This window comes from Mycteria americana, chromosome 2, assembly GCF_035582795.1.
Source record: "Mycteria americana isolate JAX WOST 10 ecotype Jacksonville Zoo and Gardens chromosome 2, USCA_MyAme_1.0, whole genome shotgun sequence".
NCBI lineage: Eukaryota > Metazoa > Chordata > Aves > Ciconiiformes > Ciconiidae > Mycteria > Mycteria americana.
The window spans coordinates 714,437-739,821 of NC_134366.1; the positions used below are offsets into that span (position 1 = coordinate 714,437).

General features: G+C 56.5%; 2 protein-coding genes across 4 annotated transcripts; one reads left to right on the top strand and one right to left on the bottom strand.

Moving 5' to 3' along the window:
- Positions 1-63: 63 nt before the first annotated feature.
- LOC142405167 (zinc finger protein 783-like) lies at positions 64-4,964 on the bottom strand. Of its 3 annotated transcripts, none has more exons than XM_075492133.1 (6): positions 4,764-4,964; positions 4,003-4,129; positions 2,630-2,743; positions 2,177-2,308; positions 1,946-2,080; positions 64-1,420 (listed from the first exon to the last, which is right to left on the bottom strand). In XM_075492133.1, exons 1-6 carry the CDS (start codon positions 4,863-4,865, stop codon positions 519-521), a joined length of 1,512 nt encoding a protein of 503 aa, XP_075348248.1. In that variant the 5' UTR covers positions 4,866-4,964; the 3' UTR covers positions 64-518. The 3 variants fall into 3 exon arrangements, with proteins under 3 accessions (XP_075348248.1, XP_075348249.1, XP_075348246.1); XM_075492131.1 differs by having other exon boundaries at positions 67-1,423; XM_075492134.1 differs by lacking the exons at positions 4,003-4,129; positions 4,764-4,964 and adding an exon at positions 3,332-3,582 and having other exon boundaries at positions 66-1,423.
- Positions 4,965-5,472: 508 nt separating this feature from the next.
- Positions 5,473-25,051, top strand: LOC142405175 (uncharacterized). The gene is made up of 10 exons (XM_075492146.1): positions 5,473-6,117; positions 6,698-6,824; positions 7,300-7,401; positions 7,600-7,713; positions 7,958-8,068; positions 18,354-18,467; positions 19,376-19,471; positions 20,464-20,577; positions 20,756-20,869; positions 22,974-25,051. The coding sequence occupies exons 1-10, from the start codon at positions 5,737-5,739 to the stop codon at positions 24,017-24,019; spliced, it is 2,319 nt and encodes a 772-aa protein (XP_075348261.1). The 5' UTR covers positions 5,473-5,736; the 3' UTR covers positions 24,020-25,051.
- Positions 25,052-25,385: the final 334 nt, after the last annotated feature.

Below are 25,385 nucleotides of genomic sequence, written 5' to 3' on the forward strand. Positions count from 1 at the left end.
TCACCCCGCGACCCCCCCCAACACACACACACCCCGGTGCTCCTCCGGCCTCCATCGCATCCCAGCGGGAGGCCCCCGCCGGCGTTCCCGCGGCACGCAGCGCTCCCCGGGGAGGGGCAGGGACCCCCCGGAGCCGGAGGAAGCCGCGTTCAGCCGTGGGAAGCAGCCCCGATTTCTACAGCATCTATTGGCGTTCTCCAGAAAAGGCACGAGTCCTCCCCCGCAGCAGCACCCGCTCCCGGCGTCCCACCCGCCCCACCGGGGCTCGGGAACAAGGAGCGACCCGCGCACCGGGGGTCCGCGTGGGCAGGGCTGGGCGCCCTCCGGCCCCGCGGCAGGGCGCGAGGAGCCGGGCGACGCTGCCCGTGCTCCAGCTTTCGTCCAACCCGCTGGCACCCGCAGTCAAAGGAGGGCGAGAGGAGAAGGTCGGACGGCGTCCTCCTGTCCCCGGGAGGACACCTCCCGGCTTCCCACCCCCTCTTCTGCTACGCTTCCCGCTTCCGTGTCCCTGCCCGCGCTTAAACGGGCGCCGCCGGCATCGGCAGCTGGTCCCCGCAGGGGTACGGCCTCTCCCGCCGCACGTGGATCCTCTGGTGCACGTTGAGGTGGTAGTGCCGCTTGAACGTCTTCTGGCACACGCCGCACTGGTAGGGCCGCTCGCCCGTGTGGGTCCGGTGGTGGCGGACAAACTCAGAGGCCCAAGTGAAGCTGCGGTTGCAGCAGGGACAGAGGATGAGGTGGTGGTTAGTGTGCTGGTGCAGGATCAGAAAGCTCTGGCTGGAGAAGTTCTCCATGCATTCGTTGCACGTATACATAATTTTCCCCGGCGACAGCGGGTATCCCTTGGGGCTGCGCTTCCCCCACACCGTGCCGCAGTCCCCGCTCGGGGCTAGGGGCTGGGCGGCCGGGCACGGGGCCTGGCTGGAGCACTCCTCCGCCTCCAAGGGCTGGCAGAACCCTTTGGACGTCCGGGCCTGTAGGTGACGTTGGATTTTCTTCTTGGACATGAAGGTCCGGTCGCAGTGCGTGCAGATGTAGGGCACCCAGTTGCTGTGGCTCCGCTGGTGGATGACGAGGTTGATCTTCAGCAGAAAGCTTTTCCTGCACACGGGGCAGGAATAGAATTTCTCCCGGGTGGAGTTTCGCTGGCAGGCAGCAGTCCGGCCCACGCAGGAGCCCTCCACGGGCTCTCCCGGGGCGGCGACCGCGCAGCTGGGATCTGCCCGTGCCGTTGCTCTGCAGGCTTCTGGTATCGCCTCCCTCCCCGGCTCTTTGGGAAGGTCTGCTGCCGGACCCTGGCCACCGTTCCCCGAATCTTTCACGTCCTCTTCCAGACCCTTCGAGGGCATGTCAGGCACTGCCGGCTTCTCCGCAGCGACCTCCTCCGGCGGTACCTCCGTTGGGATCCCCACCTCCGCATCTGCTGGAAATTTTTCAGAACCCGAACATCACTCTTCCACGCGGTTTTGAGGACAAGGCAGAAACGGCAAGAGCCTTTCCTCCCGCCCCCGCCTCGCCTCCCACACCCTCCCCAGCCAGCAGCCAGCACAAATCTCGGCCCCGTTCTCCCCTTCTAGCTCAGCGTCTTCACACCCGGACTGCTACAGCTCATCCCTGCCGACACCCCAAGGGCGGTTTGAGATGACAAATGTCACTTAGGCAGGATGGGGGGAAGTCTAACAGAAACACCGGGGCTCGTCCTTGGAAGCAAATGGACGGGGTGGGCTGGGTCACACCACGCCATGCCTCGTCCTTTACGTTTCAAGGCTGGCAGCAGGATTTACTGCCAGAATCCTTTCTCAGCCTGAATCGTGTAAAACCCTGTCCTGAAAGCCCCAGGCCCAGAGAGCGCCCTGCGCAAACCTCCTGCTGCTCTCTGAGCATGCCGGCGCTCCTCGAGGCTGCCGGCCCCGCCAAGGAGGGATGAAGGGCTCTGTCCCAGTACCTGCTGCGGGGGGAGGCGATGGAGACCGGTTCAGATTCACCGCTTCACGGCAACACGTGGAGAGAGGGTAGGAAGGGGAGGGGGTCGGCTGGCTGAGATCTGCTGGGACAGCGGTGGCTTTGTGAGGGACACGTGCTGCGAAGGCAAGAGGAGCGATGATGAGACTGGGTGAGATACAGCCAGGCGGGGGCCCAGGATCCCTCCCAGCAGCTGGGTTTGCCAGCCACTCACGTGCACTGCAGTTCACTGTGACCGCCAGGCTCCTGCTCTCCTCCGGGTCCCTGCAGTCCCCCTCACAAGACTCCTTTGTCTTCACCTCCAGCAGACCATCATCCTCGCTCGCACAGCTTGGGCGGTCCGGCTCTGGGGAGGAGAAGGGCACTCGGCTTTACCGGCAGCCAGCTGGGAGCTCAGAGGAGCACGCACAGGGGCGGGCGTCCCCCCCTCCCAGGCCCTCAGGGCACCAGGATCTGTGCAGCACACAGCAGCTGCTGGGTCAGGGGAGGGTTTGCAGGCTATCGGTGAGTCCCAGCACACGTTCCCTGGGTCCTCTCCCAGCACAGACTGTCCACAGCCATCACGGCAGATGCCTCAATCCCTGTGGCTGAGGGCAGGGACTGCAATCGTTCCGGTAAGCGGCCAGGAGCCAGGATCCCGGCACAGAAGAAACTCGGTGTCACGCACCTACGGCTGGCTCCAAGGACACATCTGCTCCCTCCAGGCCGGACTCCGCCGGCGTGCACGGCTCTTCTCCTCTTTCGATCCGAGATAAGAGTTCAGGCTTGGATAGGGCACAGTCTGTTCAAGGGCAAGACAGACATCAGAGGCAAGATGCGACAGCGTCTTTGCGGGTGCACCCACAGCCTGTCAACACAGAGTCAGTCCCAGCCCAGAAAAACTTCACCACCAACCGGGGCAGCGTCGGTGCTGGCACACGGGGAGTTACGGACACAGACAGGGACCAGCAGGCAGCACTTCTAGGGGGGAATCTGAAAAGCACCCTCTGGCATGTCTGACAACCCCCCCCCCGGCAACAACGGCAAGAAAATCCATCCCTGCTCTGTGTGGGGGAAATCCCTGCTACAGAAACCCCCTGTTCTCCCAGAAATTCACCTTACAGGTAGGAAAATACCCTGAAGCACAGGAAGAGAATTGTAAGGCTCTTGATATAACGTTAGCGCGGGTATACCTCCCCGCAGCTCCGTAGCCTGCCTCACTACCTGTCCCTGCTCCAAACCACCACATACCGGTACTGCTGCTCCTCACCAGCCAGGAGCTCGGCCAGCCCGAGCGCGCAGCGCTGGGTGAGGACGAACGGCTGACTCGCCCCACTGCGACAAGAGGCACTGCCACGAGTTCCCTGCCCTGCTCTGGGATTACGCTCACTCCTCGCCTCCTTCCTCAGCGCTTTTGCTCTGGCTTCTCGGGCTGCGCTTGCAGAGGAGTCCCATGGCAAGAGGGGGCGGCCCTGGCTGGGAAGTCCAGGCCCCTGCTCCATCATCTGAGCACTGGAAAGAATTAATTACGAGCACGAGGTCCTGGCTGGGCTAAGCGGGGTGTCATAGAATCATTTAGGATGGAAAAAACCTTTAAGATCATCGAGTCCAACCAGACTTTTTGGAAAGCTCATTTCCAGAAGCACCCCAAACGCCGCCCCATGAGATCTTCTCCCCTGCCTAGCTCTCCCCCTGCGGCCAGGGAGTGCGACCAGCCTTGGTCCCCACGCCAGGACAAACAGACGGCACGCTGACAGGAAACCACACGAGGATCTAGACAGACGTGGAAGAAGGAATTTCTGTGATGAAAAGAGGGAATTTCTGTGATGACAAGCCCGGGAGCTCAGTGTACCTGTTCTCCAAGAGGAGAAGACACCGAGCACTTACTACCCCCTCCTGCGTGTACCTGCAACCTCCGACCGCTGCCAGAGGGGACAGGGAATTGAGAGGATCATTTGAGGGCTGGAGACCCCAGTGAAACGCAAAGAGGCAGAAAAGTAACCCCAAGAGAGCTCCCTGGGCAGCGACGGCAGCTGCCAAACCAGTGCAAACAGAGCCTACACAGGGACACCAGCATCTCATAGTTGCTCTCCATCACGGTCCTGTACAGCTCCTTCTGCCCATCGTCCAGGCTTGCCCACTCCTGCCTGCTGAAGTGCACCGCGACGTCCTCGAAAGTCACCGGCACCTGGGAGCACAGCGGCTGGGCTGTAGGAGGGGGTAGCTCCCGCCCAAACAGCTCCCAGCCCCTCAAACATCACCCCCCAGCCCTTCAAACATCACCCCCCAGCCCTTCAACAGCCCAAAAAGCAGCTCCCCAAAAGCCCCCATAAGGAGTTCTACATGCTCCCTCCCAACCCTCACAAAGCCCCCCCCAACCGGCTCCCAGCCCCCCAGCAGCCCCATAAGCAGCCCACCGGATTGACCCACAGTCTCCTAAAAGCCACCTCAGCCCCCTCAGCCACCCCCAAGCAGCTCCCAGCCCCTCAACGGCCCCACAAGCGACCCCCAGGCTCACTCGCAGCCCCCTCAACCTCCCAGCAGCCCCCTCCGCGGCCCCACAGGCTCACCCCCAGCCCCCAAGCCACCCCTCAGCCCCACAAGGGCCCCGTAAGTGACCCCCCCAGGCCCGCTTCCAGCCCCCAGCGCCCCCCAACAGCCCCCTAAGCGGCCCCACGGCTGACTACCAGCCCCCAGCCCCCCCCTCAGCCCTACAGCGGCCCCACAAGCGACCCCCCCCCCCCCCCCGGCTCACCCCCTGCCCCCCGCGAGCGGTCCCCAGGCTCATCCCGCGCCCCCCGGCCCCCCGACCCGCTCCATACCGCGGGGAGCTGCAGCGCCCAGGGGGGCCCGTCCCGCAGCGCCGCCTCCGCCCGCTTCAGCCGCCGCTCCAGCGCCTCGAGGCGGCCGCGCAGCTCCGCCATGGCCCCCGCCGCAGCCGCGGGGACGGGCGAGGCCAGGGCAGCCCGCGCCGCCGCCCCCGGCCCGCCCTCCCGCCGCCAAGACGGGCGCTACCGCCGCCCGCTGCGCCACACAGCGCCCCCTGCCGGCCAGGCGGCGCCGCGCACCGCCCTCCCCCCGGTGCCCTGCGGGAGGGGGCGGGGGTGGGGGGGGGGGGTGTCGGCGGCCGCCGCCCGGTGTCACCCCGGGGCGGGCCCTCCCCGGTGGCCACCGCGCTTTCGGGGTCACCGGCGGGAAAACGGCGCCGTGGGGGGCTTCGGGGGATTTCCTGCCAGCTGGCTGCCCCCTCAAATCAGCCACTTCTCGGTGATCGATAGCTGTCAATCACTCCCGCCGCGCGGCGCTGCGGGCCGCCGGCCGGCAAGGGGGCGCTGTTGCGAGCGGCGGCGGCAGCGGCGCCCCCTGGCGGCGAGGTCAGGCCGCCGCACCCGGTGCGGCTCAGGAGGCGGCTCCGGCCACGGCGCGGTGGGACCGGAGCGGCGGCGGCGGCGGCGGGTACGCGGCGGTGAGCGGCCCGGGGCGGCGGCGAGGGCGCCCGGCGGGGAAGGGCCGGGCTCGGCGGCCGCACACGGGAGGGAAGGGCCGGGCCCGGCCCGGCCCGGCGCGCCGGGGCCTCACGTGCGGGGAAGGGCCGGGCTCGGTGTGCTGTGACCCCGGGCGGGAGGGGAGGCCGGGGCCGGCGTCCCGCGGCCGGGACGGGGCGCTCCTGACCCGGCTCCCTGCCGCCCCCCAGCAGCGAGCGGCCCCGGAGGAGGCCCGGCGGCGGTGGGCCCCGTGCTGCCTGGCCCTGGGCTCTGTCTCTCCCCGCCGGCGCGGCCGGGCAGAGGAGCGGGAATGGAGACCCCGCACCCGACGAGCTTCTGCTTCCCTGCGGCTCCCCCGCCGGCACCGGGCAAAGCCCCGAGGCCGAGCGGCACCAGCATCTCGCTGTGGACGGTGGTGGCGGCCGTGCAGGCGGTGGAGCGGAGCGTGGACGCCCACGCCTCGCGGCTGCTCAACCTGGAGCGCCGGACGGTGACCACCGAGAAGAAATACTTCGACTGCGAGAAAACAGTGGTGGATTTCGGGAACCAGCTGGAGAGCAAGCTGGCCGTGCTGGGCACCCTCATCCAGGAGTACGGGCAGCTCCAGCGGCGCCTGGAGAACATGGAGAACCTGCTGAAGAACAGGAACTTCTGGATCCTGCAGCTGCCCCCCGGGGGCGAGGTCCCCAAGGTAACAAATGGCTCGTTAAGGGCTCTGGGGGGGACACAGCGGGGTGGCCGGCTCCGCCGAGCTCCAACGCTCCTCGCCTGCACCCGGCGGCCGGCTCCCGGGAGGCCTGAAGCGCTCACAGAACCCGGCGGGAACGGCGTAGCTTGTAGTCGCTTTGGTCGCCTGCTGTAGGTGAGCGTTGAGCAGGGAGCGGTTGCTCAGACGGGTGTTTCGGTTCGGCTCTGTCTCGCTGCAGAAGGACAGAGTGTGGCGTTCCGCGAGGAAGGGTAGCTTCTCTCCCACACCCAGCTCCACAAACTGCCTGGGCGATGGGGTCAGGGTCTGCGCCCCAGGAGGTAGCGATATTGTGGAATTCAGAATTCACCCTTAGTTCTCCAAGAATTAGCACAAAGGAACAAAGCTCTTCAGGCTGAAGAGCCAAGTCGTGCTCTCTTTGTGCCCCAAGGCGGGGTTTTTTTCCTCCTTTCAGTACCTGCTACACAGCAGCAGTAAGAAATAGAAACGAGGACGTTTTCCAAGGATATTTTGTTGGCTCCAGGTTCCAGACCCGGTGCCGAGTGTGTCACGTTTGCAATTTCAGGCCCCGGTGGCATTCGAAAACAACACCGCTTATTTTTCTGCGCAAGAGTGGGAGAATCTGGAGGAATGGCAGAGGGAGCTGTACAAAAACGTGCTGAGAGGGAAGAACGAATCTCTGATCTCTCTGGGTAAGTATCGCTTGTTCAGTCAGCGATCGGCGCTTCCAGGCTAACTCCATTTTGGGGACTTTTTTCCCACACCTGGGAAGCAGATTTGTAGAAACACGGAGAAGTCGGTGCCTGTTGCTGAGGGCAGCGTAGAGCGCAGCGCGCGTCACATCCTCCGTCCCAGCGCTCGCTGGGTGTGGGCGCTGGCTGTGGTCACCTCCATGTCACAGCCCGCTCCCCGCGGTGCCTGACGCCAGCACAGCCCGCAGGCCCCTTCCCTTGTTCTGCGGGGTTTTTCCCCGCTGGGATGGGGCTGGCTGCCAGCGGCGGAAGCCGCCATCTCCCGGTGGGCCGTGCAGAGGGCTCTCTGCGCTGTCAAGCGGTGTGTTGTGGCTGGTGGAACTGGTTTCAGGAGCGCAGCTGAGTGTTGCTCCCCGTGGACACTGCGGACATTTGGATGCAGCCTGGAAACCTCCGTATCGCTGTTCCTCAACAGATTACGCAATCTCCAAACCTGAGCTCCTGTCCCAGCTTCAGAGAGGAGAAGCGCCCTGCAGTGTGGATAAGGCAGCCTCAGGAGAGATCCCAGCAGAACCAAGTGCAGGCAAGAGATGATTTACAACTTTATTCTCGGGCGTAACGTTTGCGTGGTGTTGTCACCAGACAGAGGACGTCACGAGGTGATAGTCCTGACTTGCTACAGAGGGAACCTCTCAGATCTCGGGAGGAGCGGGTTCAGGGCGAGTAACAGAGTGTTAGTAAAAAACGTAACGGGTTTGATCTTTCCCATTGGCAGAGTCTCTCCTGTTTAGACTTGATGCAAACAGCCAGGAGAGCAGAGAAGGAGCGCAGTACCCAACGGGCCAGGAAAGCCTGGAGGGAAGAACAATGCTGGCTGAACCCGGGCCAGGTGAGCATTGTTCTGAAAGGGTGTGCTTGGACACACGGGCGGGGAGGACACACTCCTGAAAGGGCGGGTAAAGGGGAAACCACTTCTCTGCAGGGTGGAGTAAAGCTCCTAGAAGTAGGAACAGGAGATACTGGAGAGAGGCTGTATGTGAAAGCAAGGTAGCTGGCAGCAAACCTCCTGGGCAAAGGAAGAGCCGAGCGGTGCTGTGATAACCAGTAAAGGAGTTTCCTCTTTCCATCAACAGACTACGGCATTCCAGAGCCGAGCTTTGCGGGCGTTGTGAAGCAAGAGGAAGAGCTGTGTGCGGAGGAGCGGGGAGCCACAGAGGATGCAGAGTTTACAGAGCTCAGTGTGGGTGAGTTCCGAGCAATCCCGCAGTGTGCTGTGCAGCTGGAGATGCGGGGAGTCCCCGATGTTCCCGCTGTGGGACAGCATATGCCGAGACGTGGGGACTGAGGAGAGGCAGTGGGGAAAGAGCAAGAACCACGCTGAGGTTAGGAAAGCGGGCAGAAAGTGTATGGATCGGTTTAGTAGTAGGAAAATTAAAGTGCTGGGTAGATAAGACACTGCAGATGAGGAGATAGGCATCCCTGAAATAAATCAACCAGAATACAAGGAATCCTTAGGAAGGAAGTCAAGAACAATTCTCAAGGTCTTCTCCAAAGATGATGTCATGCCAAAGTATCTGGGGAACTGAGTGACTTTCTGCTCACTCGGTCTTGAAAGGAACGCAGTAGGCAGGGACGCGGTCCAGAGCAGAGGAGCGAGGTGGAGAGTTTCTGTCTCAGGAGAGACTGAACGCAGCAGGACTCCTTGGCCTGAGGAAGGTGTGGCAGAGAGGGGGATACAACACGGGTCTGTGCCTGGGTGAGCGGGGCGCAGCAGGAGCTGAAGGAATGAACCTTCGCTCTTTCTCACTGTCTGGGATCCAGGGAGCACCCGGTGAAATGAGCAGGCGTTTGCTTGAAACCAAGCAGGGCAAAGTCTGTTATCGTACGTGTGCGAGCTGTAGAACCTGCTGCCACGGAGCACAGCAAAGGCTGAAAGCAAAGCGGTTTTAGAAGGGGTTTGGGCAAATTCCCAGATGGAATGTCACCTCCGGCTCCCATCCTGCTGCAGGGAGGCCGTCCCCAGCGTTCGGCAAGGCCATGGCTGCTGCAGAGCACAGCTCCTCCCTGCAGCCCCTGGGCTTTTCGGCGCCCAGCCCGGAACACTCCACTTCCTCTTGTGGGTCCCGTCTCACACCCTCCAGAGCACATCTGCTGCTCTTCTCCAGGAATTTCTTCTGCTTGGTGTCTGCATCCTCAAAAGAGGGAGCTGTGCTCCAGAGCAGTGCCTCGATGGCTACGTAGAGGCTAGGGAAGTCACCAGTGAGCCGGGGTGGCTCTGTTATTCCCAGTCACAATTTACTCAATTAGTAGACCGTCCTCAGCTCACCAGTCACTTCCTCACCCTCAGTCCTGGTCTCTGTTTATTCTTCTGACACCTCAGAGGTGTCAGTGGGGCTTGCTCAGTTGTTGATGGTATTTGCCCTGCTGTGAGTAAATCTTAGACGCTTTTTCTCATGCCCCTTGTGTCATGTTGTCACCTCTCTGCTGGCAGTCACTGCACAGCACTAGTGAACTGGGGAGTGACACTCTCTAGACAGGAGGCTGATCCCTGCTTAGATTTTGCCCTTACACTGTCAACAACTTTCAAAGTGGTTGTGTGTTAGCAGTTTCCATCCTTGACCTTTGGTTGATTTTCCACCAAGGGGTCGTATTCATACCCAGGTCAACTGAAATGAAACGTTCAGGTAGGAATAAGAGTCAAGAGAAAGTTTGAGACAGGTTAAAACCCCAGGCACCTAGCTCAGAGATAAAAAGCAATTAACCCTCCGAGACAATGTCCTTGTACTGCCTCAGTGTGGACTACAGAGGAGGCTTCCTCGTTACATACGTATCCTGAGCAGTAGCAGGCATGTCTCGAGTCAAAAGCAGCCAGTGTTTGTGTCCCCTTTCAAGAAGGGGGCTACACAGGTGGGTCACCACGTCCTGGGAGGAGAGGGAAGGTGGATCTCAGGGAATGAGCTGGTGCTCTCTGAAGAGTGAGAAATACCGAGTCATTGGTGTGGGGAGGGAGGCAGACGTGCTGAGGAGGGAAGCAAAGGGCTGCCCCAGGTCCATGAGATCTTAGCCCTTAGGAGAAGGAAGGTGGCTGGAGATTATTTTGGAAACTGAAGTCTGCTATGTTGGAAGGCAGCACTTCCCTCTGCCCCCTCCCTCACGGTTTCTCACACTCGCTGCTCAGCCAGCTGAAAGGGAAACATTCCTGTGCTTTTCACTCATCTTTCGGTCTTTCAGCTCACTGTTGGTCTGTGAGTACAGCTGCCTTTCACCCTCCCTGTGTAAGACCGGCCTGTGTGATTCACGGGTGGTGGGGGAAGGAGTGGGGGGGATTTCAGAAGCTCTTGTGTCTCAGACCAGTGAATGTCCCCTTTGTTGTTCTTTGTCAGTTCCAGCAGATGAGGTGATAACGTTCAAAATAGAGCAGCTGGACTCTGAGGAATGCTCCCAAAGCTCAGAGCCCCCCATGACTTTATCCAGGGAGTCGGAGGAGCTGGTTTTCCAGGGTCCCAGCGAGGCGCTGCCCTTTGATAGTCAGTACAGCTCTCCTGTGCAGCAGGGAAACCAGAGCATGAGTAGAATGGTGCCATCCACTCCGGGGGAAGAGGGTCTTGGCGAAAGCAATGCTGTCACTTTCTATGGGCAAAACTGTCCCAACAAGAGACCTCACTCATGTACTGCATGTGGGAAGGGCTTCTGTCTGAAGAAGATGCTGATGACTCACCAGGAGAGCCACAGCACACAGTGCAGCAGTGAGCACGCTGGAGACAAAGAGAGTTTCCTCCATCAGCAGCACCAGCAGACCCACATGGAAGACAAGACCCACGTAGAAGAGAGGACCCACGTGGAAGGCAGGACTCGTGTGGCCGTGGAGAGGTTCAAGCAGAACCAGAATGCAAAAGCCCATGCCAGCGTCCCAGCCACGGACAAGGCGTACGGCAATCCCAGGTGCATGAAAAGCGTCAACACCAATGGCAGCTGCAAGCCAGGTCAGAGGGGCCACCCACGGGGGAGGCCTTACAAGTGCGACAAGTGTCAGGAGTGCTTCTCCCAAAAGAAAACCCTCATCATCCACCGGCGTACGCACTCGGGCCGGAGCGGAGGGGTCCTTTGGTGCTCATACTGTGGGAAGACCTTCAGCCACCCCTCCAATCTGATCCGGCATCAGAGGATCCACACGGGGGAGAGGCCATACCAATGCAACGAGTGCCCAAAGCGCTTCACCCAGAAGCAGCACCTCCTCCAGCATGAGAAGATCCACCTGCGCGAGAGGAACTGTGTAGTCACTCAGAGCGTGAGGAAGGCACCACTGCACAGCTTCTAGGCTGTGCAGGCTCACAGCCCCCGGAAGAGGGAGGAGAGGAGAGGAGAGAGTCTGCTGCTCAGTGTTAAAGGCTCTCTGACAATTTATCCCAAAGATCCAAGCAAAGTAGAATTAGGATCCACGTTGGCACCACTGCCCTTTTTTTCATGGTGGTGATGGTATGCCACAGTACCTCATAGTCTGCCCAGAAATCTCTCCAGAATAAAAGTGTTTTGGGCCTCTCCAAGTTTAGTCAGTTGTTTGAACTGGTTCCAGCGAGGTTGAGGTTTTTTGAAGCTCTTCTTCGCCTGGAGTTTTCCCAGCTGCTCCCCTTGACAAAGTTCTGCTGTCCTCAGTTTCATGGGCGAGTTTGATTTGCACATTCGCAAAAGACTCCTGGCAACTAAACACGTGCACAGGGTGAGGCCTCGCTGACGGCTTGCACGGATGCCCCCTTTGCCAAGGAGAGGCAGCCAGTTGGTTCCCAGCTCTCTCCATGCCTCAGCACAGGCCAAATGACATGTTCAGTGCTGCTTCTGCTCAGGAAGCTAGCTGGAAAAGATAGGTTCAGTTCCTTCTCTAGAGCTTGAAATTGGATTCAGTTTGCTGTAAATTATGATGATAGGGCCACGTTCTGCTTGGAGTTCCTCTGATGTGCACTGGGACATGCTCCGCTGGAGACTGGGTTTGCACTGCAGGAACTGTGGGGAATTTGGTCCATTGTCTGTCACCTCTGAGCACACCCAAAGGAGGTGGCATCACCCAAACCCCTTCTTATACCTCTATGATAGTCCCAGTGGAACTGGATGGGGAAACCACTTGTTAGCCAGAGGTGGGGCACGCCTGTTCTCCCAGGCTAAAGTGAGTGTTGGGATCCTTTCTGCTGACTGCCTGTACATTAACACTTCTTTTATTTGTATTTCATTATTACCTTCATCTCCTTCTCCTCCTGGTAGCTTGGGGTACAGATGTTTCTTGTTCTTGGGGATCAGCTTTCATCATATCCCAAACCGTTACGAAAAATTTCCCAGCATATGAAATGTGTTTAGCAAATTGCCTGAATACGTAGTACAACTTCAGGGCTGGCATTGCTGCTTGACCTCTTTTAAACCTGCTGCTCATTTTCCTCATCACTAATTGGGCTTTAGAAACCCCTCTGTCGCTTCCTGGTCCCAAAGTGTCTGCCAAGGGGAGGGTGCAGCTGGCTGGCTCATCCCCTCAGAGGCAGAGATGTTCCTCTGGCTCCAGCTGGCTGCTGTGGCAGATGTTTTAGTCTGGAACCTCCTTTGGCCAAGGTGTGAGGTCTCTTTCCAGGTCCTTGCTGTTCATTGTCGCCTGCCCTGCCAGCAGCATAAGACAGGAGCGCTCCTGTGCCTGCTTCGGCCCAGTCAGCGAGGCCAGCTCAGAGCTCTGGGCTGTTTAAGCTAACCTGATTCTTGCCCGGAGCAGATCGGGGTGAGCCTGTGTGAACCCGCTCTGAACTCGTACTGTGGGAGCTGGCACAGAGCCACGCGTGCCGAAGCGTCTTCAACTGCTGCAGGTGTTTGCCCGGTGACGAACTGTCTGCCGCCTTTTCTCGTCCTAGTACTGCTGAGGTCTTTGATTTCACAGCTCCTGACGTGTCTGAGGAGGTCTGTGTGTGGTGAGCCCCTCGCTGTGCACGTACCCATTTTTTTCCAAATAAGGAATCTGTGAGGACAGAGGGCATCGTGTTTTGTCACTTCTCGGTGTTCAGTGGCCACTTGCTACCATCAGGCAGTGAACACGGACCGGTTTTTCTCCACTGTTGATGTGCTGAAGGAGAGTCTCTTGGCAGTTAGCAGTATGGGGCATTTGATACCCAGACAAGCAGTTTGGGTCTTGTCCAATAAGCAGGTAAATTAATCAGTTCTCCAGTGGTTTCCTACTGAGTCCGGTTAAACTGCTTGTTTATGTTTTACACTTCTGTTACTTAGACTGTGAGCCTTCAGGGCAGGGAACTTGTTTCTATCTGTTTGTAAAATGCCAGTTAAATTTGCAGCAGTAGAATCTTGATTTTTAATAACAATAACATTAAACTTGAGCGGATTAAAGCTGTGAAGTTCTAAATGCTTCTCTTTTTTTGGTCTTTTTTTTTAATCATTTTACCAGCTGGTAAATGGCAGTTTGTATATCGTACCTTACTGATGGAGAGACAAAAGTCTACCTTGAATTGGAAAAAGAATGGCGTGGGTTTCACTGTTTTTTTAATATTGTGGTGGAACCTGAGCAGGAGCATTGTTTTCTGTGTGTATCTGAGATCTGAAGAGGGCCTGAATGGCAAGAGTGTCTAAAAATAGGATGTAAATAAGCTCACTATACAATTCTCATCCTGCAAGGAGATCATACCCATCCTGCTGCCAGCGCAAAGTTTTCAGCAACCACAGCGTTGCAGTCGTCATCAGTTTAGCACACTCAGTTGAGTCTAGGAAGAGCAGGATGTATTCTGGGATAAAGATGCAAAGGTGCTGCTGCACCGATTCCCCTGTGACCAGAACATCCTGAATCTTAGTCAGGATCACTTCGGCAGCGCTCGCTGGTTATTCTACGAACAAACAACTTCATGTGCTTTTTCTGGTCTGTTTCTGTGCCTTACAAAAGGACCATAACAAGAAACATCGAGGTCCTGCCACGTTGCCATCTCTCCTCCTGGTTGCACTATTGTCATGTATGTTCTAATGCTGACCTCCGACCACTTCATTATTATTAGACATTCTAGTTTTAAACATTAGTTGACGAAAATTAAGAAGCTGCCTGACATCTGATGTCGTGTTCACGTCTGAGAGGTGTCCCTGCAGCCACAACCGTAAAAGAATCTGCGTTCGGATAGTGAGAAGATGGGCATTTTAGAAGGGTGAGCTGGGGAGGGTTACGCCATCTCAACAGCACTCTCCTATTTTTACTGGAAGACTTCATATGTTAACTGCTGTCTGAGCATCAGAAGCACTTGATGTGCTCCTATTTCATCACTTCTTGATGCTGCCTTTGATATACAGATGAAGTAGTATTTTGCGCAGTGAGTCATAGTTTCCCTATTCTAGCCCAGCTCCCCTGTATTTCAGAGACAAATATGTATATTTATAACAAATCACAGAGCTATTTTGAGATTAGTGCTGCTTAAATTGCAAAAATTCAACCCTGAAACCAAGAAGAAATGTCAAGTGACATAGAAATGCGCTGCTCTTCCAAGATCAAGAGAAAGAAGAGAAATCCTCCCCTTGCACAGATAGACTGATGCTTACAGGAAAGAGCAGAAGCTACAGGGGAAGGCAAGAGAAGATGTGGTGATGGGGAGGGAGGGAGTATTTTGGGAGCGCAAGGTCTCCTACACCCACCCTGAGATGCATCGTGGAGTCTCCGCACCTTCCACAAACAAGCACTGAGCTTTTGTCATCCTTGGGCAGGGCTTCTCAGTGTGCAACTTCTTTCTGACCCTCCGTTACTTGGGCTGCTCTAGCTTAGGCTGGAGCAGGACAGCAGCCTCCACTGCAAAGCCAGATGTCTACGCTGAGATATTCTTCACAAAAGAAGGCAAAGACGTGGACAGAAAAATAGAAGAAAAAAATAAACTGACCCAGGTGTACCCAGGACAGCAACGTCTTACTGGGATTCTCAAGTTCCCGCAGATGCAAACTATTTTGCTTAAAAGCAGCTCAAGCTTTTGTTTGTTCATTTTGCAAGTACTTTCTGTTGTTAGAGCAACTCCATGTTTTTTTATTGTTTTATGACTTCAGATTTTTGTTTATAAAAGCCTCTCTGTGTCTTACCACATAGAGGCAGGAATTCTTTGCATTCCATGGAACACTGCATTTCAGAGAGGTACGCTGGCTCTCCCACATCCAGCTCCTTACGTAACGATTAAATGCAAGACGAGAATAATACATGTAAGTACAGAGAAGCCCTACCATCCTCTGGCAGTCTGGCTCTCCCCGCAGGTCTGTCCGTCACCAAGAGGACCAGAACCATGCGCGTGTCACAAGAGGCGTCACCTAGCACTGTTGTCAGGTTCTTAAGCCTCTTTCTGTCCCTTCCTGGGATGGGCCTCCTCCTTTCCAAACACTGGAGGGGAAGTCTTCTGCTCCAGCCACCCTCAGCGTGGCCCCACAGTGCACACAACTGTTGTGCTGAGCTGAGAGGCCCAGCGGAGCTCAGCTGACCATCCCCAGGAGGAGTATGAGCCCACCAGCCTCTCCTGGCCCAGAAGCAGGTCCTCATCGCCATGGGGTGGGACACCCATGCAAGATTTAAAGGCAGCAAGTAAGAGCAGTTTGTTGTACTGCAGGTCAAACACCTGGTTCCTGCTACTGGAGGAGACTACAAAGAACTGACAGAACTCAGCACCATCCTGAGACCTGCAAGAATGTGCACATCAGCCATGTAGGTAATGGGAGCAAGTGAACTTTTAACTTTGCAGTTTTGATCACCTCTCATGGTAAGAGAGGTCCCGCTTTCCATAGCCGATAGCCAGACAGCTTAGCAAACTTACCAAATTAGGAGGATAAGGGGAGGTGGTGATTCCAAGGAGACTGTCGGTCACACAGCAGCTGTCGGTCATAGAGGGAAGGCCCGGGGGTGTCACCCAGCCTAACTGAAGGTGCCTCTCTGGGGATGCCTGCAGTGGAGATCCCAGATGCTTCTGGAAGACCCGAATTTGCTGAATTCCCCTGTGGTGGGTGTACCATGTGCACAAGATCCAATAAAGGCTTCCAACCACTTCAGCTTCGTGCTCGTTTGTGCAATGTACCTGAGACATGAGTTTCTCCTGATGCTTGTGCGGACCAGGAGAGCCAAGGGGCTGCTGCAGCCGCAGATGGGACCATTAGGAGGGCTACCTCCCCAGGGAGCTCTCCCTCAGCAACTTGGCAGAGAAGGAGCAGGGCCGCACAGGTGGCATTCTGCAGACCACAGCCCAAGGCCGGGCTGCACCGTACAGCTGTCTCACCACCCCATCCCGGGGCCATGGTGGCACCTGGAGCCATGCTGAGATGAACCACAGAGACCCTGTGCTGCACCCTGATGTGGCAGACCAGGAGAGGACTTGGGCTCAGAGGGGATCCTGTACCCTCATGGCTCTGAGGAGATCCCAAGTCCCCACAGCTCTGAGAGGAGCCCAAATCCTCACAGCTCTGAGGGGATCCTGCACCCTCACGGCTCTGAGAGGACACAAAATCCTCATGGCTCTGAGGGGATCCTGAAGCTTCATGGCTCTGCAGGGAACTGATCCCTCACGGCTATGAGAGGATCCCCAAGCCCTCACAGCTCTGAGGGGATCCTGAGCCCCTCGGCTCTGAGGTGACCCAAAGCCCTCACAGCTCTGAGGGGACCCTGATCCCTCACAGATCTGAAAGGATCCCACATCCTCACAGATCTGAGAGGATCCTGCATCCTCACAGCTCTGAGGGGACCCTGATCCCTCACAGATCTGAAAGGATCCCACATCCTCACAGATCTGAGAGGATCCTGCATCCTCACAGCTCTGAGGGGACCCCTGCACCCTCATGGCTCTGAGAAGATCCTGTGTCTCCATGGCTCTGTGGGGAACTGATCCCTCATGGCTCTGCGGGGACCCTGAGCCTTCACAGCTTTGAAGGGATCCTGAACCCTCATAGCTCTGAGGAGACCCTGAGCCTTCACAGCTATGAGGGGACCCTGAGCCCCCCAGGGCTCTGAGCATCCCATGCCCTCATGGCTCGTGCCCTCATGGCTCTGTGAGGAACTTATCCCTCATGGCTCTGAGAGGATCCTGAGCCCCCATAGTTCTGAGGAGATGCTGGTCCATCATGGCTCTGAGGGGACCCTGGTCCCTCACAGCTCTGAGGGAGACTCTGGTGCCTCATGGATCTGATAGGATACCAATCCCTCACAGCTCTGTGGGGATCCTGAGCTCCCATAGCTCTGAGGACATGCTGATCCCTCACAGCTCTGAGAGGATCCCCAGTCCCTCCTGGCTCTGAGGTGACCCTGATCCCTCCTGGCTCTGAGGGGATCCCTGGTCCCTCACGGCTCTGACAGGATCCCTGGTCCCTCATGGCTCAGAGGGGACCCCGATCCCTCCTGGCTCTGAGAGGATCCCCGGTCCCTCATGGCTCTGAGAAGATCCCCGATCCCTCACAGCTGTGAGGGGATCCCTGGTCCTTCACGGCTCAGAAGGGACCCTGATCCCTCACAGCTCTGAGGGGATCCCCGGTCCTTCACGGCTCAGAGGGGACCCCAATCCCTCACGGCTCAGAGGGGACCCCGATGCCTCACAGCTCTGAGGGGATCCCCGGTCCCTCATGGCTCAGAGGAGACCCCGATCCCTCACGGCTCTGAGGGGATCCCCGGTCCTTCACAGCTCAGAGGGGACCCCGATGCCTCACGGCTCTGAGGGGATCCCCGGTCCTTCACAGCTCAGAGGAGACCCCGATGCCTCACAGCTCTGAGGGGATCCCCGATCCCTCACGGCTCAGAGGAGACCCTGATCCCTCACGGCTCTGAGGGGATCCCCGACCGCACGGCTCAGAGGGAACCCCGATCCCTCCCGGCTCTGCGGTGCCGCCGGCCCCGCGCTCCTCCGTCCCCGAGGTCCCCGCGCCCGCACCGGCCCGGCCGCCCCGAGCCCTCCCGCCGGGGGGCGCCGCAGTGCGCGGCGCGGGGCGGCGGCAGGGGGCGCTGCGGTGCCGGCCGCGGAGCGCGGCGGCGGGCCGGTGTCGGCGGCGGGCCGGCGGCAGCGGCCATGGCCGGTCCGCGGGTCGGGCGGGCGGAGGCGGTGGCGGCGCGGCTGCTCCGCCTGGAGGCCCGCCTGGCGCGGGCGGAGCGGCAGCTGCGGGCCGCGCTGGCTCTGCGCGGCCGCCTCCAGGCGCTGGAGCGGCGGCTGGAGAGCGGCGGCGGCGGTGGGGCCCCTCGGATGTCGGCGAGGCGCGGGGCGGCCGGCGGCGGCCGGTTGGCAGCGCGGCCTCAGGCTCCGCCGGTGCCGGTGAACCTGGAGGACGTGTGGGTGCACTTCAGCGAGCGGGAGTGGCGGGCGCTGCGCGGCTGGCAGCGGGCCCTGCACCGCGCCGTCATGAGGAGCAACTACCACATGCTGCTCTCCTTCGGTAAGGGCCCGGCGCCGCCCTCGACCTCGAGGCGGGCGTGTGGCGAGGGGTCGGAGCGGGAGGTGGGCAGGCGGCGGGTCCCCGCCGTCCCCATGCAGGCGGGACCCCCGGCTGTGCCTCACCTCCTGCCTCCCGCAGAGGCGGACGCTCCCAGACGCGATGGCCAGGCCCGGTCGGAAGATGGGAACCAGCCGTGTGCTCGGAGCTGTGAGGATGGGGACGGGAGAGGTGATGCTGCGGAGACCGGCACCGGTGAGTGGCCTCAGGACGGGACATGGACCGCCAAAAACCCGGCGGCGGGGCTCTTTTTGGGACACCAGCCTCCCTCCACGCTGCTTGCCGTGTTGAGCGTGGTCTTCCAGACTTGGCTGTTGGGCAGCTCATCCCTCCCAGTCTTACCGGAGCGCTACCTCAAACCACCTTTTTTCCCTGTGCCGGTTGCTGAGCTGCCTGCAGTTGCATGTGTCAAACCTGCAGTCCCCTTGCCGTTAGGCCAAGTCTGCATTGCCAGTCAAAGTGGGATAACGTTCCGTTTTCCAGTCTGAAGGCTGGCCGTCGAGAGAACTTTCTATTCTGTGTGCGCAAACGTGCACAATGTAGTTGTTTTTACACACATGCAAAGCTTTTGTCTACTTCATTGATTGTGTTAGAGGTATAAAGGTAATGTGCAGAGCATTAGCCCATCTGTTTTTCCCCATGTATTTCTTTTTTTTTTTCTTTTTTTCAGTAAGTTTCACTCATAATTCTCCCTAGTGCTTTTCTGATGGGTTAGAAGTGGTGTGTATTTTACCGAGAGTGACTGAAAAGGGAATGGTATAACTCTGGCAGAGCCAAAAGAGAAACAGAACTTGAGAATTCAAGTGGCACTCTCCTCTCCCGGGGCCATGTAGAACGCGTCTGCGTTTGCTAATGGGCGCCGCAACAAAATGGACACTACACTTGCAGGAAGCTCTTGTGTGTTTCTGAACTCGAACATCTGCTGAGGGTTTTCTGACAAATATTTTAGGTCTGTTTAAGGGACCTTGGTCAGCGAGAACTAGAACTGAAGTGAGGTTTTCTCTAGAATGTGAGCTAGAACAGAGCTGCTGTGCCTGGGATGGGATGAGAATTGGAATTAATTTTGTGTATGGAATTAAAATAACATTGGTTCCTATTAACAGAAGACAGCATAATCCATATTAAGCAAGAGGAAGAGTTGTGCACTGCAGATCAGCAGGAGGGGGAGGCTGGAGAAACTCCTGAAGAGCCCTGCCCAGGTGAGTAACTGCATACCTCAGAGGGAAAATGAAACAGAAGGATTAAATTCCAAGGTGGGCTTTTTTCCACCTCTTCTCGTGTATTCCAAATCTTTTATAAAAAGCTCACAAGTTTGGAACGGACTTGCCACCGGTCCTGACGCGTAAGGGCTGGTATTTCATCTTTCCCTTCTCACGGCCATTTTGGAGTTTGCAGAGTATGTGGCTGGTTTTCATCCAAGCAGCGCAGTGTGGAATAGGAAACGTTTCCTTCTCCCTTAAATTCCTTACTTTGCTTCCCTCAAGTTGATAGTTCTCAGCTGGTTAAATATCTAGTGCAAAGTGGGGCATTAGTCACTTTTTGGGGCCAATGGGTTAACTTGGAGGAGGCAAAAATCAGTGCCAGAATGAGGTCTGTGGTTGGTGTCATCCGCTGCACGAGGCTGCGCTTGCGCGGAGGCAGGACTGCGTGCGCTCTTCTGGCTCCAGGGGAATCGGAGCGGCTGTGGCAGCTCCTCAGCTCCATGTCCCCTACAGCCTTCTCTTGCAGGGCCGCAGTGCCTCTCCTCCCGCATATCCAGAGGCTTCGGGTTGCCTTTTCCCTTCTCCCTTCTCTTCTGTGGTTTTTCTGCGTACACGAGTGAGCGCACCGACTCCGTGGTAGTGCTGTTGCTGTATGGGCAGGCTGTGCAGCCCAGGGACCTGTTTCTTGCCTTCTCACTTGGTGGTACCTCCTTGCGTTACAAATAAGTATTCTGCTTTGGAGCTTGGCTGTCCTTACTCTTTACAGAGGGTAGCAGCTCTAAATGTTGGCTCCGCTGTGATTTTACTTGGCTTCCAGTGTATGTAGCAAACTGGGATTTTTAGACCTTTCCATCAAGTTTTGTTAAGAAACTGGGCTTATGGGAGCTTGTGGAAAATCTAGGGTTAGCCTGGGGGAATAGAAGAGCCCTTGTGAAATCCTAAGCTTATGCTCTTATGATACGCTTGTCTTGAATTTTCTCCTTTAGCAGAGGGAGCGTTTTACGAGCCTGAGGCTTCGAGTCAGACCAAGAAAGGCAAAGAGGCGTATGCCAGGGAGCTGCCAGGCGCAGAGGGCGAGGACCTCCCAAGACACCCCGACACAGGTGAGGATTCCCTGGCAAAAACTCCCACTGCAGGAATTACCCCTCAGGTGGCTCTTCATGTCGTGTCTTCCCTGCGGCTATGTCAGCACTTTTCTTGTCTTTGTGAGTTCCCAAATCTTCCGTGCTTTGCATCTTTCTCCAGTGTTTCTCAATTGTGTAAATTCTTCCCAATGAACAGGATTTCAGACTTATGCAACTGACGTTTTATCATGGATTAAACAAGAGGAGGAGCCACGCTGCCCTGAGCAACAAGACTTGGAGAAAGAGGAAATCTCTACAAATCCAAGTACAGGTCAGTAATGGATTTCAGCTGAGATTTCTGGGACAGTAAATCTAATTTAAAGCATTTTTTATACCATATTAAATGTATGGTATATTTCATATTAATCACAACCTTATAATGTAAGCCGTGACAGAACTGGAACAAATCTCAGTCTGCTAGTTAATATTTTATTCACAAAAATTTCAGATTCTGTCACCTGAAGAGGCTCCTTCCTCCTTCAGCTGGCCTAAAACTGTCATAGACGCTGTCTTGGGTTTCTGTTTAGGCAAGCACAGTGATGTGCTCAGGTCTTACGGATCAAGTTTGTACTTCCAGCTGGCTTGATGGTGTCTAAACCTGGTGCCGATGAACATGGAGCCCTGACTTCACGCTCCCAAGCAGGAGAGCTGTCCTGCAGCAAAAGAGAAGGCAGCTTTAATGCAAAACAATTTTAGGACGTGCTGTTCGGAGATTTACGTGCTAACATTCATTCGGAGGAGTTTTTGTATAGAGCGCGCTTGGAGTATGGGTCATGCTTGAGGTGGAGTTAATAGAGGGAGATTCATCTTTGGATCGAGGCTTCACCTCAGGGAACGGGTGTGCAATTTGGATGGGGATATTAATTAAATACAATATCCTGGGCCACAACACGGGACCACTCAGTATAGCTCTCAAGTGGGTAACTGAGAAGGAGGTGCAGAGGAATATTTTGTGTAGAAATCAGTTGGTAGCCTGGAATTCCTTCACTTCATGTGAGTTATTTAGATATTCGTGGGCACGTGATGAAGTTACTATAGAGTAAATCAAGGGATAAACTCTCAGTATGCTGGGAACTGCGTGGGAACTGCCGACGTGAATGATTTTGCCCCACAGAAAAAGGTCAGCTCCACCTAACTCCTTCCTGAGGGAGACCTGTTCCAACTGCTCTGAGAGAGCTCGCAGGGTGGGCTCCCCAGCCGACTCAGTCTGTTCCGGAGCTTCCAGTCTGTGCTTACACGTAACCAGGAGTTACTGGGGTGAGAGGACATGCTTAGACAGTTACTGTAGAGCAACCGGTGCCTTTAACGTTCACGCTTTAGCTTGGCCTGTGGTAACATGTTTGTGTGCTGATGTCCCGGTACACAGCCAGAGAAATAAGAGCTCAGGACGTTTATGCAGTGCCGATAACTTTGGACTCAGCTGGCTAGCATTGCCGAGAGACCCGCGGTCCTTCATGATGCTCAGGGGAGTCTTTCTGTAGCAATTCTCAGATGTTGGAAGGGTCACAGGTCTTGGGGGATGGAAAAATCACAGAGCGTTAGAAAGCTGGACTGAAGAGCGTTGGTGAAAATAATCTGGAAAATGAAACACTGGATATTTGTCGCAGGAAACAGTAATTACAGGAAGGGGGTTCTGCAGGTCAGCAGAACAATTTTGTCCCATGGCAAATGTAGAGCTGTGCGTAAGCAGCTAAGGCACCAGGTACCTTTTTGGGTTGGATTCTCAGAAGGCGTAAATGTTTTCCAGGGAAAGCAGGAGAGGCGTCTAGGGGAGAGGCAGTCTGACTGACAGCTTGCAGTCTGGGCATGCCTCTGCACCAAGCCGGAGCTGCGTGCCTCTCTGGCGATCACTTGTAAGGTGTGAGAGCCTTCCTCTCCGCTCAGCGCTGCTCTGAGCTCTCTGAACAAAGACGCAGCAGGATGGTGTCTCCCCCCAGAAGCCCAGCCTGCAGAGACCACGGTTCACGTACAAGAAGGGGTGCACCCCCACTGACTCGCTGAGCTGGCTTCGGTGCCTCAGCCTGGACCCTGGCTTCTCTAGGTGCTCGCTGGAGCGTCTGGAGAGCAGCTGAGAGCACCGAGGTGTGACGGCGTCTGCGCTGTCAGGGAACTTAGGCCTTACACTTCAGATGTCTGAATGAGAGGGTGATGATGAAACATTGCGTTAGTGAATTTTCACGTAGATTTTAAAAAAAATTGCAAAAAGACCCTTTATTTTCCTGGAGTTTTTGTTTCAGTGGAATGCTGGTACTTGCTCTTCCTGTCAGCATTAAAGCCTCCCTCTTACTGACTTTGTCTTTCCATGGCTGTAGGCTTGGAGGAGTATTCTTAAGCGGCTTCCTTAATTGAAAGACTCTGAAATCTATCTGTTTCAGTGCACGATGACAACACAACGGGGGACCCTCCAGCAGATTGCTTTGAAAGCACGGTGTGTGACTCGGAGGTACCAGGAAGACCTGGAGAGAAGTTTTACAAGGATCCTAGCCCCGGAGTGACACAGGACGGTCAGTGGAATTCAGAAATGATGGAAACAAACACCACTGGGAACAGCATTGGGGGTGACGCTCGGTACGACCGAGAGTTTGGTGAGCACTTAGATTTCTTTAGCACTCAGGAAAACAGTGTTGGAAAGAGACCGTGCGTGTACAACAAATGTGAGAGAAACTCCAGCCAGCAGGAACATCTTCAGACTCCCCAGGGAGCCCGAGAAGAGGAGATGTTTCCAGGCCCCGCGTGTGAGAAGAGTCTCAGCGAAAGGGTGTTCCATCTGCTGCACTCACAGCCGTGTGCCCTGGGTGAGAACGGAATCAGGCAGGGGACCGCTCCTGCCTCCTGTGAGGGGCTGCCTGCAGGGCCGCAGCTGGTGGCCCGCACCGAGCGTGGACAAAACCCTGCGGGCGGAACCAGGCTTCGTGACCACAGCGGCCTCGGCGGAGAGGAGCAGCCATCTGCGGAAAGCGAGGAGAACTTCCCTGCAGAAAACTCGTTAGCCAGCCCCTGCTGGGATCACCCGCAGGACAAGTCGGAGGCCTGCACCAGGTGCAGGCAGCACTTCGCGCCCCGGGGCAGCCCGGCAAGCCAGCAGCAGAGCCAGGGCAGGGGCAAGTCCTACATTTGCAGCGACTGTGGGAAAAGCTTCGTTTGCCATTCGTGGCTTGTTCGACACCAGATGACTCACACGGGAGAGAGGCCCTACAAGTGCTCCGAGTGTGACAAAAGCTACAGGAGAAAGGATTACCTTCTAAACCACCAGCGCCGGCACTCGGGAGAGGGGCTCTTCCAGTGCCCCCTCTGCAGGAAAAGGTTTGTGCTCAGGAGGAGTTTCATGAAGCATCAGGAAAGTCACGTACAAGAAACACATCTGACGTTGGCGGGTTGGCCCTGCACAGAGATCAGGGGCTCTGTAATGCACTCCGTATAGAAAATCCCAGCCGTCTGGGGGGTTTCGCAGCCCGCTTGGCTGTCGCCCTTGCTGGGCAGGAGGCAGGGCCGTGACAGGATCTCCCAGCTCTGTGCTGGACCCTGGCAGGAGGAGGCTGTCGAACGGCCGTCCTGAGCCCCCTCCCAGGCAAAGGGAGAAGGTTGGGGGGTTATTTTCCACAGACGGCGTTGCAATGGTCTGTGGAGCTGTTTCACAGCTTTCACCGGTGCCTGTAGCTGTTGGGGACGTGTTGGGGACGTGTTGGAAGTCTGCGGTGCTCAGAGTTACTGCTGGCCGTGAGTCCGCGTGGGAGAGAAACTGCATGGATGCACAGAACAATTTGTAACGCTTCAGGCTGGGGAGTATCTGAAATGTTATCCCCAGGCTGCTGCGAGTCCGGAGTCCAGGGACTGGGCTGAAAACAAGTGAGTTAAAGTTACTAACTGTCCACTAAACAAGTGAAACAGTGTCAGGAAACACCCACTTGTTGAGGTGCTTTGAGAAAGGAAGTGTTGACCCCGTGGCTGTTTGAAAGAAGCCTCTTCAGGAAGTGGCAACGAGACAGTGGGGAGCAGAGCCTGAGAGGCAGCTTCTTCCCGCAGTTAAATCACGGAGCTCCTGGCGCTCCGTGCTGCCGAACCCCGAGAGAGGATTCCTGAAGGCTGGGGTCCTCATCTGGAGTTGTAAAATGACCAGGAAGCCTGGAATATGATTTTCATTTTGCATAGCCTTAAAGTTGTGTTGCACTTACTTTACCACGTTGTTACAGGTCTTCTGTGTTTGTTCAATTTTCCGAATCCTACGGAAACAGACAATTTAGAGGCTCGTTAAACATTCTCCTTGAGAAACTGTATTTTTGCTCATATTCAGTGTCTCTGAAGGGGGAGAGCGCTGTTGAGAGCCGGACGTGTTGTGACATAGCAAGGACATGATTCATTCCTTTTGGTAAGAAAAGAGCCTGGATATATCAGCCGTCACCTTGTTGTCAATGGCGTTGAGCCTCGCAAAAAAAAAAAACAAAACAAAAACAAACAAACAAAAAACCAAACAAAACCCAGAAGCAGCAGCACTGGCTGAGCCAGGCAAGAGCCCGTTTCGGTTCAGGGCCCCTTCACTGTCAGCCCGTTGTGACAAATGTTGTTAAACAGCCTTTTTACGTGCACGTTTCTGCTGAAGTTGTGGTAGGATGCTTTTTTGGTTGGCTGGCAATTTAACTTTTTTTTTTTTTTTTTAATTAAAATTGTTAGAGAAATGCCATGGGTTGTTCTACGGGGAGGGAGGAGAAAATATGAGCGAGGTTGAAGCAAGAGGAGAAACTCTGGGTCTGCCGGCCCCCGAGCCCCCGTTTGCGAGGCGGATCTTCCCT